Source organism: Lates calcarifer, linkage group LG4, assembly GCF_001640805.2.
Source record: "Lates calcarifer isolate ASB-BC8 linkage group LG4, TLL_Latcal_v3, whole genome shotgun sequence".
Classification (NCBI taxonomy): Eukaryota; Metazoa; Chordata; class Actinopteri; family Centropomidae; genus Lates; species Lates calcarifer.
This window is the reverse complement of record NC_066836.1, coordinates 12,495,412-12,511,997: the sequence shown is the minus strand read 5'-3', so window position 1 is coordinate 12,511,997 and position 16,586 is coordinate 12,495,412. Positions and strand designations below refer to the sequence as shown.

Below are 16,586 nucleotides of genomic sequence, written 5' to 3'. Positions count from 1 at the left end.
TACTCTTGGAGGGAACTGACAGCAAAGAGTCAAAATGTTAAGTTGGCAGTGGTGGAAGAAGTATTGTACTGTTTTAGTGAAGTACAAATATCAAGGTATAAAAGTACACATGCAAGATCTGCCCTCAAAGCAGAGGCACAGAATCCCCCAAGAATGCTTTGTCCTACATTTCCCATAATGCATCTAGACAGATAGTCAGACTGAACTGTCAGTGATTCAATTCATTCATTCAGCCTGACATTGCATTCATGTTACCTGATTTCTCGTTGGGAGGGCTATCCCAGCTGACAGTGGGTGAGAGTTGGGGTACACCCTGGACCTGATTAAAAGAAACAGAGTTGAAGAGACGTCACTTGTGTAAGTCTGCTTGGGGTAACTTGGTGATGAGCTGCGTGCTTAGAAATACTATACTAAATCACTACAGGGAATTGGTGAGTTTCATTTCTTCTTTGTGGATAGAAAAAACATGAGTAATGGCAGATGTGCATTACAATAAGTGTTTTTTACTTCCTGAAAAGTCATTAAGAGTTACATTTATGAGGGACAAGACACCAGTCTCATCTCGTGTGGGAAAAATGTGTTTTGCCTGTGTGGTACAAACTGTCAATATCTAAGAAAAAAGAGAAATCACTGTCAGCAGAATATATGCAATAAGCATACACTATTCCAGTCTATGGCAGCAGATTACCAGGAAAAGAGCCTGTGATGCAATTACTCATTTTCAATTTTGAAAACTAAATTTCCACGCTTAAAGGTATTTAAAATGCTCTTTAGTTTAATTACGTTGTAAATCCTGATAACTGGCTCCACACTCTTTGACACCTGGCAACAGCTAATTTGCATTTACGCATTTCCAGCTCCTAATAGGATATCTCGCAGATGTGATTTTCTGTGGTGTGACCGCTTGAATACACGTGGATCCAATGAATTTGCACATTTTGTGTGTGTGTGTGTGTGTTTTTAATGGTTCAGACACAGGTGTGAACAGCCCACACATCAGACTGTTTTATTTTTTCATACCGCAATAAAAAAGTATGACTCCAGCAGATCATTTTCATATATTATAATACAGATGCAGAGTTGAAAGTTTATTCTTTAAACAGCCTAGTATTTTACAAGAAATAGATAACTACTTGGAACTTTTGAACATGTCCTTAAAACAGGACATAAGTGGGCACGAATCCTTGGGCTCTACTTTGCCATCATTATCCATGAACACCCAGCAGAAAACAGGGAGGGGAAAGAGAAAAACGGGGAGGGGATTAAAGTGTAAGGGAAAAACTTTCAATAAATAAAACAAAAACAATGGATATAATCTCTCTAATCTTTCCCATAATAGCCCCACAACCCTACCCATATATCCAAACTTTAAAAATCCCAGACAATTGAGGCCAAATTTGAAATTTGCTGTCACTGTGAATGTGAGGCTGAGCTGAACAGACATCATTGCCTCTGCAGACTCTCTCCAGAAACTCGGGTTCATTTGGTGACTGCTCTCTTGGCTGGTTTGACGTTCCCTTGGCCAGTTTGTCCCAGTCCATTTCTCTCAAGGGTTAGCAACAGGAAAACACCCCCTGCCTCAAGAGATCCCTGTTTGTTCACAATTTAGAATTTATGGAGGAATACCAGAGTATGTGTCTGATGAATGGGGAAACTGAAAATAAAAAGGTGAAAGTCGTGGAAGCAGTCGGGGGCTGGGGCAGGAGTTTGGGTAAAACAGCTGCTGTTCAAATCGGATACAGTCAGTGGGGGGGGTGGGGGGTTGAGGGAGGGGTTTGCTTGGCTGCAGTCCCTTAAAAGTCCTCCAAAGTCTCAATCTCTCCCATGTTCAATCTCTCAGATGACGCATTCACAGAAAAACCTGAAAATTGACAAAGGCACAAAGATCCAATTAGCAGATGAGATATGAAAGGCAGCAACACATCGCTGAGGATTTCCCACATTTAGGAGATGCGTTTGCTCTCACCTAGAAGGCTGGGGTCTGCGCGGACCATCTTCTGCTTCTTTTTCTTCTTCCCTGAGGTGACGGTCTCGAAGCGCTGCTGCTGGCCACTCGTATGGTTGGACTGGTAGAGCGACGAAGAACCTGTCCCACCCCATACAGAATCCTGGGCGAGGGAGAAAGGTGGATTCAAAAGCTACTCTGTCTGGTCTACATGAATGTGATCCTGGTCAGGCAAACATGACCGTCATGTAAGATGGAGACAAAACATACCTAAACACAGTAAACCAGAGATCAGCTGTAACATTCAATTAAAGCTGAGAAGCTTGAACCAGAGAATGTGCTGCAAGTTTGCTTACTAAATAACTTAACTGATTAAAACAATTAATATCTAATTGTGTTTCAAATTTTGAAAAGAACACAGTGATTGAAGTGGCTTTGGACAAATTTCTGGGAACAACTACTGGCAAGTTATTTTGCCAATAAATGGTGTTTAGACAAATTAAAAAACTTTCCCAGCAGAAAGAAAAGCCCAGACAGTCTGAATACCCAACATAAAGACGATGCTGCCCTAAAGAATTACAGTGCAAACACTTAGGTAACACAAATACAATCCTCCTGGCAAACACTTGGTATCAATTTTGATATGTAGCTTTAATAAGGCAGACCAGTTTTGCAGGAGGATCATATGGACAGATTTGGTCTTCATCCTCATGGGGAAATGAGGAATAAGCAGTGTGATGACTTCTTTTGGGGCTGATCCAAAAGGAGTGACGCAAGTTAGACTCACACCAGAAATGTAAATAACAGTGGTTGGTCATGGAGTTATGACGGCATCAGCTCTGTCAGATGACTTGCTCTGATTGGTTTTAACATGCCAGGCAGAAATACCCCCCGAGTGAAAACTATTTCAGGGAGAGCAAGAGGGACAGATGTATCTCTTTTTGATCACATTACAAGACTTGCATGTCTTCACAAGGCATGGGACTAAACCATTTGGTGCCCATATGCCAAGCCTTTAAATAACTGGCACCACTTCAGTTGCGCTCACCTGCTGCTGTTTGAGGGCTTGCTGTTGGTTTTGCGGTGCCTGTTTCTGTTGGTTAGCGTTCTGTTTGGCACGACGTTCCAGGAACTGCTTGGCAAAGTCCTTGGCCTCGGGAGTGTCCCCCAGATAGGCCCTGATGTAGTCGTGCACCTCGTATGGAGAGTCCACTTCTTTCAGGAAGGAAGCAAACGTGGGAACTGGCAGGGAAACAGATGGGAGAATATTTTAGAGTCTGGTGATCCAGAAATGGTCCATCAATAGTTGTGGGTGGAGTGCCTTTTGCGAAACATATTTTTGAAGACGTACCATCCAGATTGTTGGCTGTGTTGAGGGTGTGCAGGGTTTGCTCACACCATTGCATGAAGGTGTCCTGCTGGCTCTTATTGACCCCCTGGAACAACTTTAGCAGCTTCTCCTCCTCCTCTACTTTCTTATTGGCTCGCCCACTCAAAGAGTTACTTTATGTGCACAAACAAGTGCAGGAAGAAGACAAAAAAAAGTCATTACAAGCCGTGAATTACTCATATCCTTCATGTGACAAGTCATGCTTTTCATAAGAGGTCGTGACTAAGACATACTTTCTTAATAAATACCTGAGGTTGGCGTTGCCTTTGTTGTTCTTCTGTGTGCTGCCTTTCCTGGTTTGAGGAGGTTGCTGAACAGCCTCCTTCACAGCCTCATCCCAGAAGCCCATGTTAGAGTTGTGGGTGTCACCCCAGATACTGCTGGAGTCTGAGCCCCAGTTAGTGCAGGTGCTAGTGTTGACAGACCCCCACACCGAGTTACTCAGAGATGTCTGTGAAGAGAGCGAGATACTATTACTATACTATTAAAGTATTTTTTTTGTCTACTTTTCATTTTAGCTTTTCGTTCCCCAGAAATCATTTGAATTGAATTTTTAGATGTAAAGAGGTAACTTGAAAAACAATATGGCCTTATTGGCATTTTTACATGATTATTTATATTTGGATTTGTGTTAGTTGGCAGTTGTTGGAATTGAAATTAACGTTTAGAGCCAGAAATCAATCAACTACTCCTAGGGTTTTTATAAATTGCGCAGATTGATTGAGCTTTCAAGCTGAAACGAAATAAAAACTTCATTAAACAATACCTGGATATTAACATTGATTTTTGAATCTCAACTCTGCAGCACCTCGTAGCTTTTATCCTCTCTCAGCAAATAAGAAAATTAGCATCATATATGTCACGTACAGTTCTATTTTGAGAGCGGGTCTGTTGGGTGATAGTGGGGTGGTGTTGTTGCTGCTGCTGCTGCTGTTGCTGCTCCTTCCGCTGTTTCATCTGCTGGGCTTCCTCCCTCTGAATCTCCAGCAAGGACTTGGTAACAACTGGCTGTTTGGCCACATTACCCCAGCCAGACAGCTTGGCTTGAGGCTGCTGAGACTGTTGCAGGGCCTGCTGCTGCTGTAACTTCAGGAGCTCTTGTTGCTGACGTCGCTGCTGTGGGTCGAGGAGGGTCGAGCATGACGTGAATTAGGTGGTGTAAAGCCAAAATGATTTTAAAAAGCACTGCAAGAGAAGCACTAAAACATTGCTGGTGACAAAATAACCGAACACAACCAAATGGCCAGCTGTTTGCCGTCCTTACCTCCTCCCGCACTTGTCGCTCTCTCTCCTCTTCCAGTTTCTGGATCTCGGCCAGTGACAGGGCGTTCTGAGTCTGGTTTATAGCGTTGGCCGACTGCTGACCCCACTTCGAAGAGGATGGAAGCTACAAAACAAGGTGAAGAGTTTTGTCAAAGTCAAATACATTTTATATTGTCAATTTCTGCTTAATAATCCTGTTTCCTTACCTTCATCTGTGCAAGCTGCTGCTGCTGCTGCTGTTGTTGTTGAAGTCTCCTGAGGGCCTCTTGTTGCTGCTGCCTCTGTCTTTGCAGCTCCAGCTGTCTTTGGGTCTCCTGTTCTCTCCTTTTCTGCTCCTCCTGTTGCTGTTGGGCAAGAGCAGCTGCAGCTGCAGCGGCTGCTGCCTCCTCCTCCGCTCGCTTCTCCTCTTCACGCCTCCTCAATGCTTCGAGTTCCTCCTGCTTTCTGCGCTCCTCTTCCTAGTGAGGCAGACAGCATTACAAATTAAGGAGACATTTCACAAGTCCAGTGAGGAAATGAGGGCATGGGACATGTTGTTATTAGCTTGCCTGTTTCCGAAGGAACTCTTCCCGTTTCTTCCTCTCCTCTTCTTCCCTCCGCCTCTCCTCTAACCTTCTGAGAGCTTCCTCCTGTGCCAGTCTCTCCTCTTCTTCTTTTTGCCTGCGCTGTGCCTCTTCTTGCTCTCGCTGCCGCCTCAAAGCCTCCTCCTTAGGATTTACAACACTGGATCAGTCTCAGTGCCATCAAACAAAAGTCATTCACAACAGGCTTTAAGTGACAGACTGCTATTGTTCAAACACTCAACCTGTTTTTGCCGTGCCAGCTCCTCTTCTTCCAAACGTTTGCGTTCCTCCTCCTGTCGAGCCCTCAGGGCCTCCTCCAGTCGTTTCCTTTCCTCTTCCTCCCTTTTGGCTCTCATTTCTGCCTCACGCCTCTCCAGCTCCAACTGGTGGATGATGACAATAAAAATACACTCATGTTATTATCTATAGATATACTAATCTCTGGCAAATCTATTTGTTATAATAATTAAAATATAGAACGCCAGATTTAGTTCCACTAAGACAAAGAAAACAGAAAAATAAGCAGAAATACTTTTTACCTTTGCAGCCTTTGTCTTCTCTAACTGCTGCATCTGCTCGATGGTTGGAGCCTGTGCCATGGAGTCTATAGGTAAATCCCACACGCTGCTGCCATCCCATGCTGTTGACAGAATGATGAGAGTCACAGAATACAATGCATTAGAGCTGCTATAACATGATATGTTTTTATTCCTTCTCTCTCTATGTGATTCAAACAGAAACCAAAGCTGCGGGACACTGAAGGCTGAAACTCACTGCTTGGAGCAGCTTGTTGGAGGTTTGGTGTGCAGGAAGCCTGAGAGGATGGGTTCTGCATTTCCCACACAGAACCAGAGTCTGGTACAGACAGGGACCGGGTAACAGGAGGTAGGAGGCTCTCAGACGCTCTACAACACCACAAACAAAAATGCAAAGTAAGATTTCTATCTCTAAGGAACCTAAATCAACACAGGCAGTCGCAGATATACAAGTAGGGCAGACATGTTTGTGCAATAATGTGAATGTTATCAACCTTATCTTGAGTGCCTGGTATTGCTGTAGAAGCAGGTTGATCTGCTGTTGGTGTTGCTGCTGCTGTTGAAGAGGAGCTGAGCTAAGAGCTGCAGCTTTCTGCTGGGCCAGGGCCTGAGCATACTGCTGCCTGAGAGGAGGAAGACAAGTGGATAAGAGAAATTAGAGAAAAAGACAAAAGGGAGACCGAAGTTTTAAAGAGTATGAGTGGGTCCTTTATTTAGACTCAATATTAGACATTTAAATCCCATCCCATCAACACCTGTAATTTACTGTTTAGTGTGTATTTTTGTATTAAACTAGTAATTAGTTACAGTAACAGCTCCAGGAAATGATGCAGTGTATGAATGTCAGTATTTGGATATTTCTATCTTGACATAAGGGCAATCAGCTGCAAATTAAAGGTGGACCTATTCAACAGAGTCTGGTCTTAAAAATTTTGATTACATATGTGAAAAAAAAAGTTGCATAAATCCTTTAGTTGCTCCAGAAGGAGCCCTATGAAATCTGATAAACTGCCTCAAGTAATATCACTTCATGAAATTATCAGATCTGGGACTTACGTACCTGAGGAGGTATTGATACTGGAGCTGCTGTAATTGGTAAAGGTTGAGAGCAGTGAGCTCCTGCTGCCTCTTCAACCTCTCTTGATCACCATCACCCTGAATCACATGAAGAGACACAGAGTCAGAATAAAATCAGTCAAACAAGCAAAAGGTAGCTACAAACTGGACCTTGAGACTACAGATTACTCAAGTCTTTCAAATACTTATAATAAATAATTTACTATACTACATTAAATAGTTATCTATGAAAATGCAGAACAACAACTTCCATTAAGATCTTCCAACTGGTACATGAAGGGATCCTTTGACATGGCTTACTTGTAAATAGAGTGGAGTATGACACCACCTACAGGTCAGGGATAGCACTAACAACTAGTACTGACTTATGAAGCAACCCCTTAGACATAGGAAATGACTCAGACTACATTTTGCAAACACATACCTGTAGAGGTGGGGGTGCAGGCCCTGGAGTGAACGGTACCCTCCCCCAAATCTTCATGATCTCCCCCAGTGGTTGAAATACTTCATCACACCCTCTTTTGACTAACAGAGACACTGTGAAGTAACCAGCCTGAAACCACTCGGTCATCTCCTGGTTACTGAATGGACCTAAAGGAGCACAGAGAACATAGAAGGTTTAAAGGAAATCCAAGCCACCTGAAAGTGTATTTAAGTCACGTTATGACTTAACTCACCCTGTATCTCCCCCTGGGGATCCTTGTAGAACCACTTGAGGGCAGCTTCATGGGTGAGCGGAAGGCCTGCAGGCTTTGGCTTCTCTGAAGTCTTGGCTGCAAGTCTGTCATCATCCACCACTCCATCCTGCAGGTATGCTACCATCTTTTCTGCCTCCTGGAGAGGAATTTTAAAAAGGTTATTCATTGGTCATAACCCTGTTTAGATCAATACAGCCCAAACAGGGCTGACTGCCATCTTGGCTGATTAATCAACTAAATGATTGTTGGATTTTAGATTAGTTCAGACAAATATTTTTTGACAACTTGTTTTATGGCCTTTAAAGGGAAATTAACGGTTAATCATTTACTAGAGAAGGGAAGTCACTTCTGAACATGTTTTCCTCTTTAATGAGCACAAGATTTTAAGAGGTCCTCATGAATCAGTCACAGAAATCTTAGGACTTTTGGTGGAACTGCAGTTGAGGATTTTCATCTTAAAATTTTACTAACTTACCTGCTCAAAGTGTTTCAGTCCCTCATCTTCATCTGTGTCGTGTGGCACAGAGGTGGGCCTGCCAATAGGTGCCATTACAGTTGAAGAGAAAGGCAAAGGATTGTTCATCGCCATAGGAACCTCCATGGGTTTTTGCTGCGGTAGCTGGATGCTGGGTGATGGGGCAGATACTTCTGCATGGAACAAGAAATTGATATTAGTCAGGTTTCATGGTAGGTGGAGCCAAATGCTACACAGGTGCATGCATTTACTATGAACTGGAGGAAGCAAACCCCACCTGCAAGGGTGGTAGAAATGTGGGTCATGGGTAGGGACTCCAGCATGCTATTAGACATAGGGACATGCAGGGGGACTTTGCAGGGCTCTGGTGGGAGCTCCAGGGGTGGCTGCCGTTCAGCTGGCCTCTCTGTCTCTTCTGTTCTGCTGGGCTGGTTTGGGGACAAAGACTGGGCAGGGGCCTGAGGCTCTGAGACTGGGGGAGCAACAGGCTGAGCAACAGGTTGAGCCTCTTCCGACACTCGGGCCAACTCTACAGAAAATAAAAACAGTGTTAAAGTCATTAGATGGGATTTTAACCGATACTAACAGTTTGTAGTCACAGTATAAAATTTTCATTTCAGCACTTTGAGACAGGTGTTCAGACAGGAGAATGGTATTCAGCTAGAGGGCTATGGTCAAAATCCCAATGTCAGTACGCTTAGGTTTCCCTGAATAAGTCACTAAAGTGGCCTCAGTGGTGCTTTCCCAGGGCTGAACTTACAACGATGTAGAAAAAAGGCTGAGCATCTTTTGCACACTGTGTTAATTTTTAAAAAGTGTTTTCACAGTCAGTTTGATTTCATAGTCAAGTCTGTCAGAGCTGTCATCTGGTGACTGACCTTTCCTGTCAGCCTCTCTCTTGGCCTCTGTTTCTGTTTCTTTGGTCTCCTTAGGCTGACTGTCCTCCTCCTCCAGGCCCTCTTCACACTCCTCCAGTGGCTTGAAGTCGAGCTCTGCCTCTTCCAGGATTGGTTCCTTGGAGGCTTTCTGATAACACAACAGAGAACACAGTTACAGAAAATCTAATCGTGGTATCATCCTATGAATCTTTCCATCTTAGCAGGCAAGGGAATTATTTGCTCCATAATCTATAGCGAAAACAAGCCATTTATATATAATTATATGCTTAATTTCATTGATTTATTCAAAACTCTCCTCAGGTCACATCTTACCTTGAGCGAGAGAAAGGCCCCTGATGAGTCGAAGGTGCCCGCCTCCTCGTCTGCGTCCTCCAGACACCACTCTGGCAGGCTGTCTCTCTCATCTTCCAGGCTGCCGCTGCCTGACCGTGGCCTCCTGTATCCGCGCTCATCTTCTCTTGCATCAAATGGGAAACGTCGACGCTGGTCTGGGTGTTCCCGCCACCCTGCTGACCGAGGCCCATCTGAAGAAAAGAGGAAAATAGTTAAGGTTGTATAACTAATCTTACTCTCTTAAGCTAATACCTTAGCTTCATTCAGATGAACAGCAAACTTTTTGGCATCCACATACAATAACATATAATAGTATGATTTTTGAGTGTATGAAACATCAAAAATACAGGGAAAAGAAGAAAATAAGGCACCGGTGTACCATTCAGTTCTGCCTCTTATACAAAACACATGCTCTTAGTGGGTACCTGTTAAATGTCATAATATTCTGAGAGACACAAACCAGAAAGAAATCGCGGAGCTGGAGAACACCTCTTAATTCAAGTTGGTCGTATGGTAAAATTTCTATTGTCCTGTGCGCTACAATGACAAAAATAAACCCCACAAAAGTTTACAGGCTGTGACACACAAATGGACCTGATTCTGAAAAAGGCCATAAAACAAACATGGCAGTACACAACAAATACATTTATCAAAGATAATTTATCTGAGATAAATGTATCAGTAATGTGGTCAGTGCAGTGCCCACCTGGGCTCGGGGGGCACCACCGGTCACTGTCCCGTCGAGAACCCGCCAGTCGCCAGCCCCCCTCATCATCCTCACCATTCTGATCGTCACGAGAGGTACGCCAGTTCTCACTCTCTGAACGCGTGAAGTCGTGCTTCCTCGGTAGGCCTGTCCCGCCGTCCTCATAGTTTCCTCGGACTGTAAAGAGAAGTAGGTATGAGGATGATTAAAGGTGAAACCATCATCATTACATTAATAAAAGCCACATTCAGTCCAAATCAGCAAACTCGCTTAATGCTGTCAATCAATTAAACCAAAAACTTGCATTACAAAAAACTGAACTTTTTATTGGTTAATAATTAAACAAACTTACTGTGATTCATCTGAAAATGTCCTGGAGCAGCATCTGTCAGGTTCACAGAGAGGAACAAGTAGTAGTAAGTCAGTGTATTTGCCAAAGAATATGTCTTTTATTGATTATTTGATAAACAAAATTTAACACAAACCTGGGTCTTTTCGACCTGGCTTTTCAAACCTTCTATCTCCCCTGGAGAGGAAAAAAAACACCCATTATGTAAAGTCATGTATAATGATGATATCTAGCTGCTGTCCCTCAAAAATTCATATTAAACATGGAACATGGTCAAAACAAGGCCAGATTTTTACTGTCAATACCTTTCTTCCCAGCTCTGGGAGCGATGCATCTCCCTCCCTCCACGACCAAAACCTTCCACATCATCAAAACTTCTTTGGTAAAACCCTCCATCTCCTCTCCCCCGGCCTGAAAGCAATCACAGGTTGAAGTGACCTAATATGACCTCATAAGGTCCAGTTGCTCATTAATGAGTTCAACTGCGACGAGACTATAGATTGGTTATTTAACATTATGATCAAATGCAGTTCAACCATTGGTTGCTCCACAAAACAGTTGAGATTTTCCACAACAGATGATAAGAAAGTCTATACCCACCTTCTGTAAATAGAAATGATGGCTGCATGGGTGAGTAAACTGGCTGTATTTTAAATTGTCTACATTTTTTTCCATTAACAGTAAAGTATAAGTGATCCACCATGATCCATTCCACATAATTTGCTGAATCATGATGCCGTACTCTCCCTCTCCTTTTTCATCCACAAGATGTACAACCAGCCCGCTCCTATGGCTTTTAATTCATCTGCCCTCTCCATGATTCATGGCCAATTTTCATTCAACAGTGATAATATAGTCTGATAATAGTATACTCTATTTTCTTCTGATTCCCCTGGAGTCAGTTGGCAAACAACAATATTGTGCACATCGACATCTGATTTGTCTTGACAACTTGACTATTTCCTGTGTAGAAAACAAACCTCTATAAAACATTCTGTCTCAACAAACCTTCAATTTAGGTAGTTCAGAAAATGTTCAATGAATGACCGACATGGTCAGACAATGTATCTGTTCATTTGGATTTGTTCAGCCTGCATATAATTGTTGAGGCTGCTTCTGATTAAATCTGAACTCTGAACCACAGTCTGGTCCTAAAGAGGTGTCTGAACCTAGAGCTGTGTGAATCTAACACAGAGGTCAAAAGTACAGAGAACAGGATGTGAAGTGATGAAAAAAACAGGTGTCAAAAAAGTTTTTGAGCTGTAAACTTCTGTTAACTTCACAGCGGAGAAAGAATCAGTGGTTATTATGCTTTCACCTTTTAAATTCTGAGTGGCGTTTAGCTCTTTACCTTCCTAGAACTGCAACTCTAAGGTTTGATTACAGACTTTTGGCTAATGAGGCCTGGCTAGTAGTTGCTAACATGCCTGAAAAGTCTAAGCTGACTCTGCAGTGACAAACAGGAAAGATGCTGCTCTTAAGGATCATAAGGTTTATCTCTCCTCTGCTGCAGAGTGCAACACAGCAGATCAGCCCACTGATAACTACATATAATTACTACTTCCCTAAACATTTAGGGTGACTAACTATAACTTTCCCACTGTAAAATACAGAGTGCAACTTTAACTGCCTGGGGGATGTAGGTGTCTGAATGTGTGCATGCAAATTGCACTCTGATTTCAAACAGGGTTTTCCATGTTTAAAGCACATCAATTATAAGTTCAAGCAGCTGCGGTCAAAGTATGCTGAGTAGACAGAACACCTACAGAGTGCTAATATTAGATCCCTTGTCTCAAGCTGTGGCTAAATTGGTGGGATGCTACAAAGGCATCTTAACTATCTGCAGTTGTTATGACTCTGAGACTGCATAGAAAGAACATATAAATAGTTAAACATTTGAAAAATGAAATCCACCACATGGCTCTGTAAACTCCACCTGCAGCTATTACCTTGACATGAGAAAGGAAGCATGACAGATCCACATATGATCTTGGTTAAATTCTTACCTCTACCCCTTGAGGTACTTCGGCCTCTTGGTGCCCCTGCTATTGGACCGCCTCCTCGGCCTGTCAGCCGAAGTACAGCTGCACTGTTTACAGACATGGAAAAATTTCTCTGCAAATACAAACGGGGGGAGGGGATTGAGGGGGATGAAAAGTCAGCTCTCAGCTCTCTGTTTGGCACCTGTTCTGTATCTGGTTGCTTAATTAAGTAACGTTTATTCCAAGAAAAGACAATAACAAGATGTCTGGCCTGATAAGTCAGAGACAGTTTCTGATCTTACCATCAGTCAGAGATAGTGACCTGAGATTATGACAAGTTCTCCTACCTGTTCCTCCTCTGTAAAAGACACGAGTGCCAGAGGCGGCAAGGGCTCCTCTTGCAATATAGGCAGGAACTCCTTATCGTGTAGGTCTATAGGGATCTAAAGGAGAGAAACAAATCACAGGCTTCACTGTTAAGCATAAGGCTTTGACAGAATGTGCTATAACACACCAAATGAGGAAGATGTAAATATAATCTTGGCAGTACCATCATTTGCATGCGCATTCTGTTGACTGCAAGCCTTCAACAACAGCTATGGTACAGATGTTATACCCACCTTGTTATCCTTTACATAAAGTGCTAACATTTCTTCTCTCCCGTAGCGATAGTCTGCAAGTTTATACTTTGGCAATGCAGGTGAGAGGGGTGGAGAGGCAACAGCGTTGCTGCTTCCACCACCACCGCTGCCACCACCTCCAGACAGGGCACGGAGCCTGCAGAGAGAGGAAGGTTAGTAAAAGCAGAGGGGACAGAGGAAGGAGAGACAACACTAAAGCTGAGGTAGCAATTGGCATGTCTGAACATGTACAAAGAGGCCGCATCAAGCACCAAAAGAAAACCAGTTTCACAACCTACAAATCACTGCCCTCAGACAAATCATGAATTCATGCCAGTTCAATTACCATTCTGGTCCAAAGTTAAGTGTCTGGGTTTCGGCCATTGTTCCTTGAAGTTCTACAAATAGGAAAAGGGAGGAAAAGCATTAGGACCACTCAGTAGATACCTTTAAGACATTACCAAAAATTACATATTAACTGTGCCCATTTTGCATATCATATATTTACCCATGTCTTTGATTTAATGGTCTAAATTAATGCTCTTTACAAGTTCTGACCACTGAAGGTGACAATTCAAAATGTTTTGTTTTGTCCAACCAACAGTCCAAAACCCACAGATTTAAAATTTTAAATAAAACATATAAAAACATAAACCCTCACACCTGAGAAGCTTCAATATACGTAACAGTTAGTTGTGCTAACTGAACCCCTTCAAAAATACTTTACAGATGTTTTGTTTCAGAAAACTGTTTGCAACTACTATATTAGACTAACTGAATAATCTCAGATACACAGGAACCATAGTTCTTCTGGAGAGAATTTGGTAAATTTTTGTTACCTACTTTAATTGATGTATTCCAACTCCTAAGTATATATTGCCCATCCCACTAGCACACACAACCAGTGTACAATTTCAGTCTGCTAAAGCTATTTTAGGAAGTCTCCCAGCCAGCAAGAAGCGTATGTCAGACACCTGTAATTGACAACAGGGATGGACCTTACTGTAGCAAATAAAATAATGAAAAATACACATCTTATGTCAATAAGATAACAAGTTTGTTGACGTTGGTGTCTCTACTGCCAAGACTTGACTTGGCCTGAGAGCATGATTTATTACACAGCGGTGCTTTCTCAAATATCGGGCACAAAAGGCGACCAGGCTCACAATACCACTGACCATATGGAAGTCAGGGTAAGCCACGTGTAAGTTGGTTGGTTAGTTAAAGCAAACTCAACTGAAGTGAGCAACATTTCTGACAACTTTCTTGCACGTTTTAAACGGCTGCCAGAGTTACAATAAAGTGAAAGCCAAATGCCTGGCTGAGTTTACGTTATGTAATTGTACGCAATGATTGAAGGGCTAACCTGTTCAAAACAACACAACTTATTATGAGATTAGTGAAGGCAAATTTACTCTTGTGATAAGAGGGGGGGACCGCTAAAGTCAGCGGAAACTACTGATCACCAAGTTCTTGTGAAGTTGTCCGGAGTATTACCTTATGTAAAACGCTGAGTTCACGGTGTAGTGTTAACGCTGGTAAAAGGGAAACCAGTAGTACACAGCACACAACAACACACGGTGGTCAGGCCGACCCATCCCGAAGCTAACGTTGGCAACACTACTGAATCATGCTAAAGGTTGGCTTACAATACTCCCCAAGAGCCGCGACGATCGCTCATGATGGTTAAGTGGAAATCATCCCCGGTTACCAACATTGCGTTAGCAAAGGCAGCAAGCTAACAAGTCAAATAAACAACTTACATGGCTATTCCACGGGATATTAGTGACTGACATTAGCCAGCACATCTCATAACGGTTAATAGGTGATAGTTGGGTTATAGTTATGGTGAAATGTGGCAGCAGATGTGTGGTTTAAGTGCTACTTGCTACATGCTGGTGCCACACCAGGGTATTTTCATCAACCAGCAAGACGATAGCCAACGGTGGTTGTGCCAATGCGTTAGCTAGCTAGCAGCGTTTTCTCCCAACGTAGCTCATGTATCTGTCGTATGTGAAGGTACACGCGTGTTGACAGTAAATTAGTTCCCCATGGGAGGAGAGGTCTTGTCATATATTCTACTTAACTATCATAACACGGATCTGGCACAAGTTAACCCCTATCCTCAACACTTGCAGCTAGCACGCTAACAGGATAGCCACCTAGCTACACGCGGCCTTCCGAGCAGCCTGGATCCACAACAAAATTTCCTCGTCAGGCCGTCCCGCACTTCACACGGCCCGGACACGCACACAGATACTGGAGCTCGGTGCTGCAAGGCCAAGTAAACATGGTGGTTTAACAACAGTCCAAAGCACCCCAGCTGGCCAGAATATGACTCTCTGACATGGCACTTTACTTAAATGTACTATTTTTTCTTTGCTAGTGTATTAAACTTTGGCTGTCTTACCTCTGCTTGTTCTGACAGCACAAGGTTTGTATGCGAGTTGTGTGGCTCTCTCTGGGCTCTCTCTCTCTCTCTCTTCGTTTTCCACAAGATGGCTGAGTGTGGGTCACATGACAGCAGATAAAAACCCGTATGCCGTGGTAAGATTTGCTGACTGGTACGTACTCACAAAACAGCGAGGTGAATGTACATGACCACTATACTTATCATTCTCATTGTAGATGCCTGTGCTGTGTACAGTGCACTCAGCTATATCTGTCATGTCACATAAAATGCTGTTTTAATGAACTGGTATTACTTTGTTTTTACTCATTCAAGTATACAGGAAGGGACATGGTACCTGGTCCATGCCACCCCACCCCCCTAAAAGCCAATGTACATCTCATACACATGTACAGAATAATAACTAAACTAAATAATAATTTACAAAAAACACAGTTTGCAGAAGTTGAATCTTAATCAACTATTTTTCATGTTATTTAGATAGCTTTTAAAATATTATTTTGTTTTTTGTTGTTTAATTAGTATGGTCGTTTTTTTCCCCCTGTGTTTATTTGTTAAAGAAGTATTTCAACGTTGCTTTCCATAATAATAATTTTTAATTCACTGATGTCTTATTCTTACTTTCTAATTTTAGTGTATATAGAACAATTACATTGCTTTTTATGTAGCTGGTGTCACTTCTGTTATAATTCACCTACAGCTTATCTGCAGCCCATCACCATCATGGGCCAAAGGTGGATAACCAACCAGGCTCAGAGGGAAACTGCCTCTGGGCCTTAAAAGGCTTCAAAAACCCACTGTTTACTGCGCTTCAGGTGGTTTTAGTAATCTAAAGTAAACCAAACTACTTGCACTAAAACAATATAAACTAAGGTGGGTCCTGCATTTTTAGCTGATTTATTTGGGGCCCTGTGTCATAATCTAACACCGTTACTATTTTTGGTTTATAGTGCCCTCACTTTATCCATTTTGCTGGACAAAGCTGTGTTTAATCAAATTACCACAAGTCAGTTGATACAGGGATAACCAACAGTCTGATATTATTCCTACACATCAGCATGTGTTTGAGTTATTCTCTAGGGTCATGTGCACTCTCCTCAGTGGGAACCTTGAGGTGACTGTGTACAAATACATACAAATATGAACAGGTCCCAACATCACTGTGCAGTTGTTTCAACATCTTTACACAATATAACGAATTAACTTTTAAGCTTACACAACTCTAGAGCTGTCAAAGTGGCAATTTACATAATATATGAGTGGGCCTCCTGCTATAATTCAGGTACAACCAACCAGTGTCGTCACAGAGCCAGGTGTGGCGGGCCTGAGTGTCCGGCTGT

At 42.6% G+C, this 16,586-nt stretch overlaps 1 protein-coding gene across 3 annotated transcripts; it reads right to left on the bottom strand.

The window, feature by feature from the left end:
• Nucleotides 1-1,295: 1,295 nt before the first annotated feature.
• Nucleotides 1,296-15,390, bottom strand: gigyf2 (GRB10 interacting GYF protein 2). Of its 3 annotated transcripts, XM_018676617.2 has the most exons (30): nucleotides 15,247-15,269; nucleotides 14,999-15,108; nucleotides 13,183-13,234; nucleotides 12,837-12,993; nucleotides 12,564-12,659; nucleotides 12,241-12,349; nucleotides 10,540-10,645; nucleotides 10,371-10,411; nucleotides 10,238-10,270; nucleotides 9,886-10,062; nucleotides 9,159-9,370; nucleotides 8,826-8,973; nucleotides 8,225-8,476; nucleotides 7,948-8,120; nucleotides 7,452-7,608; nucleotides 7,199-7,365; nucleotides 6,758-6,852; nucleotides 6,192-6,320; nucleotides 5,936-6,066; nucleotides 5,701-5,801; nucleotides 5,404-5,544; nucleotides 5,147-5,305; nucleotides 4,805-5,056; nucleotides 4,600-4,722; nucleotides 4,203-4,451; nucleotides 3,584-3,786; nucleotides 3,297-3,448; nucleotides 2,994-3,187; nucleotides 1,967-2,108; nucleotides 1,296-1,861 (listed from the first exon to the last, which is right to left on the bottom strand). In XM_018676617.2, the coding sequence occupies exons 3-30, from the start codon at nucleotides 13,218-13,220 to the stop codon at nucleotides 1,794-1,796; spliced, it is 4,005 nt and encodes a 1,334-aa protein (XP_018532133.1). In that variant the 5' UTR covers nucleotides 13,221-13,234; nucleotides 14,999-15,108; nucleotides 15,247-15,269; the 3' UTR covers nucleotides 1,296-1,793. The 3 variants fall into 3 exon arrangements, with proteins under 3 accessions (XP_018532133.1, XP_018532131.1, XP_018532134.1); XM_018676615.2 differs by lacking the exon at nucleotides 14,999-15,108 and having other exon boundaries at nucleotides 15,247-15,390; XM_018676618.2 differs by lacking the exon at nucleotides 14,999-15,108 and having other exon boundaries at nucleotides 9,961-10,062; nucleotides 15,247-15,390.
• Nucleotides 15,391-16,586: the final 1,196 nt, after the last annotated feature.

Coding starts and splice junctions, on each gene's coding strand:
- gigyf2 (XM_018676615.2), bottom strand. CDS start 13,220: ATGGCCGAAACCCAGACACTTAACTTTGGACCAGAATG. Junction 8,477..8,825: donor GAGAGAGGCTGACAGGAAAG/GTCAGTCACCAG, acceptor TATTTTCTGTAG/AGTTGGCCCGAGTGTCGGAA. Junction 2,109..2,993: donor AAGCCCTCAAACAGCAGCAG/GTGAGCGCAACT, acceptor TCCCTCGCCCAG/GATTCTGTATGGGGTGGGAC.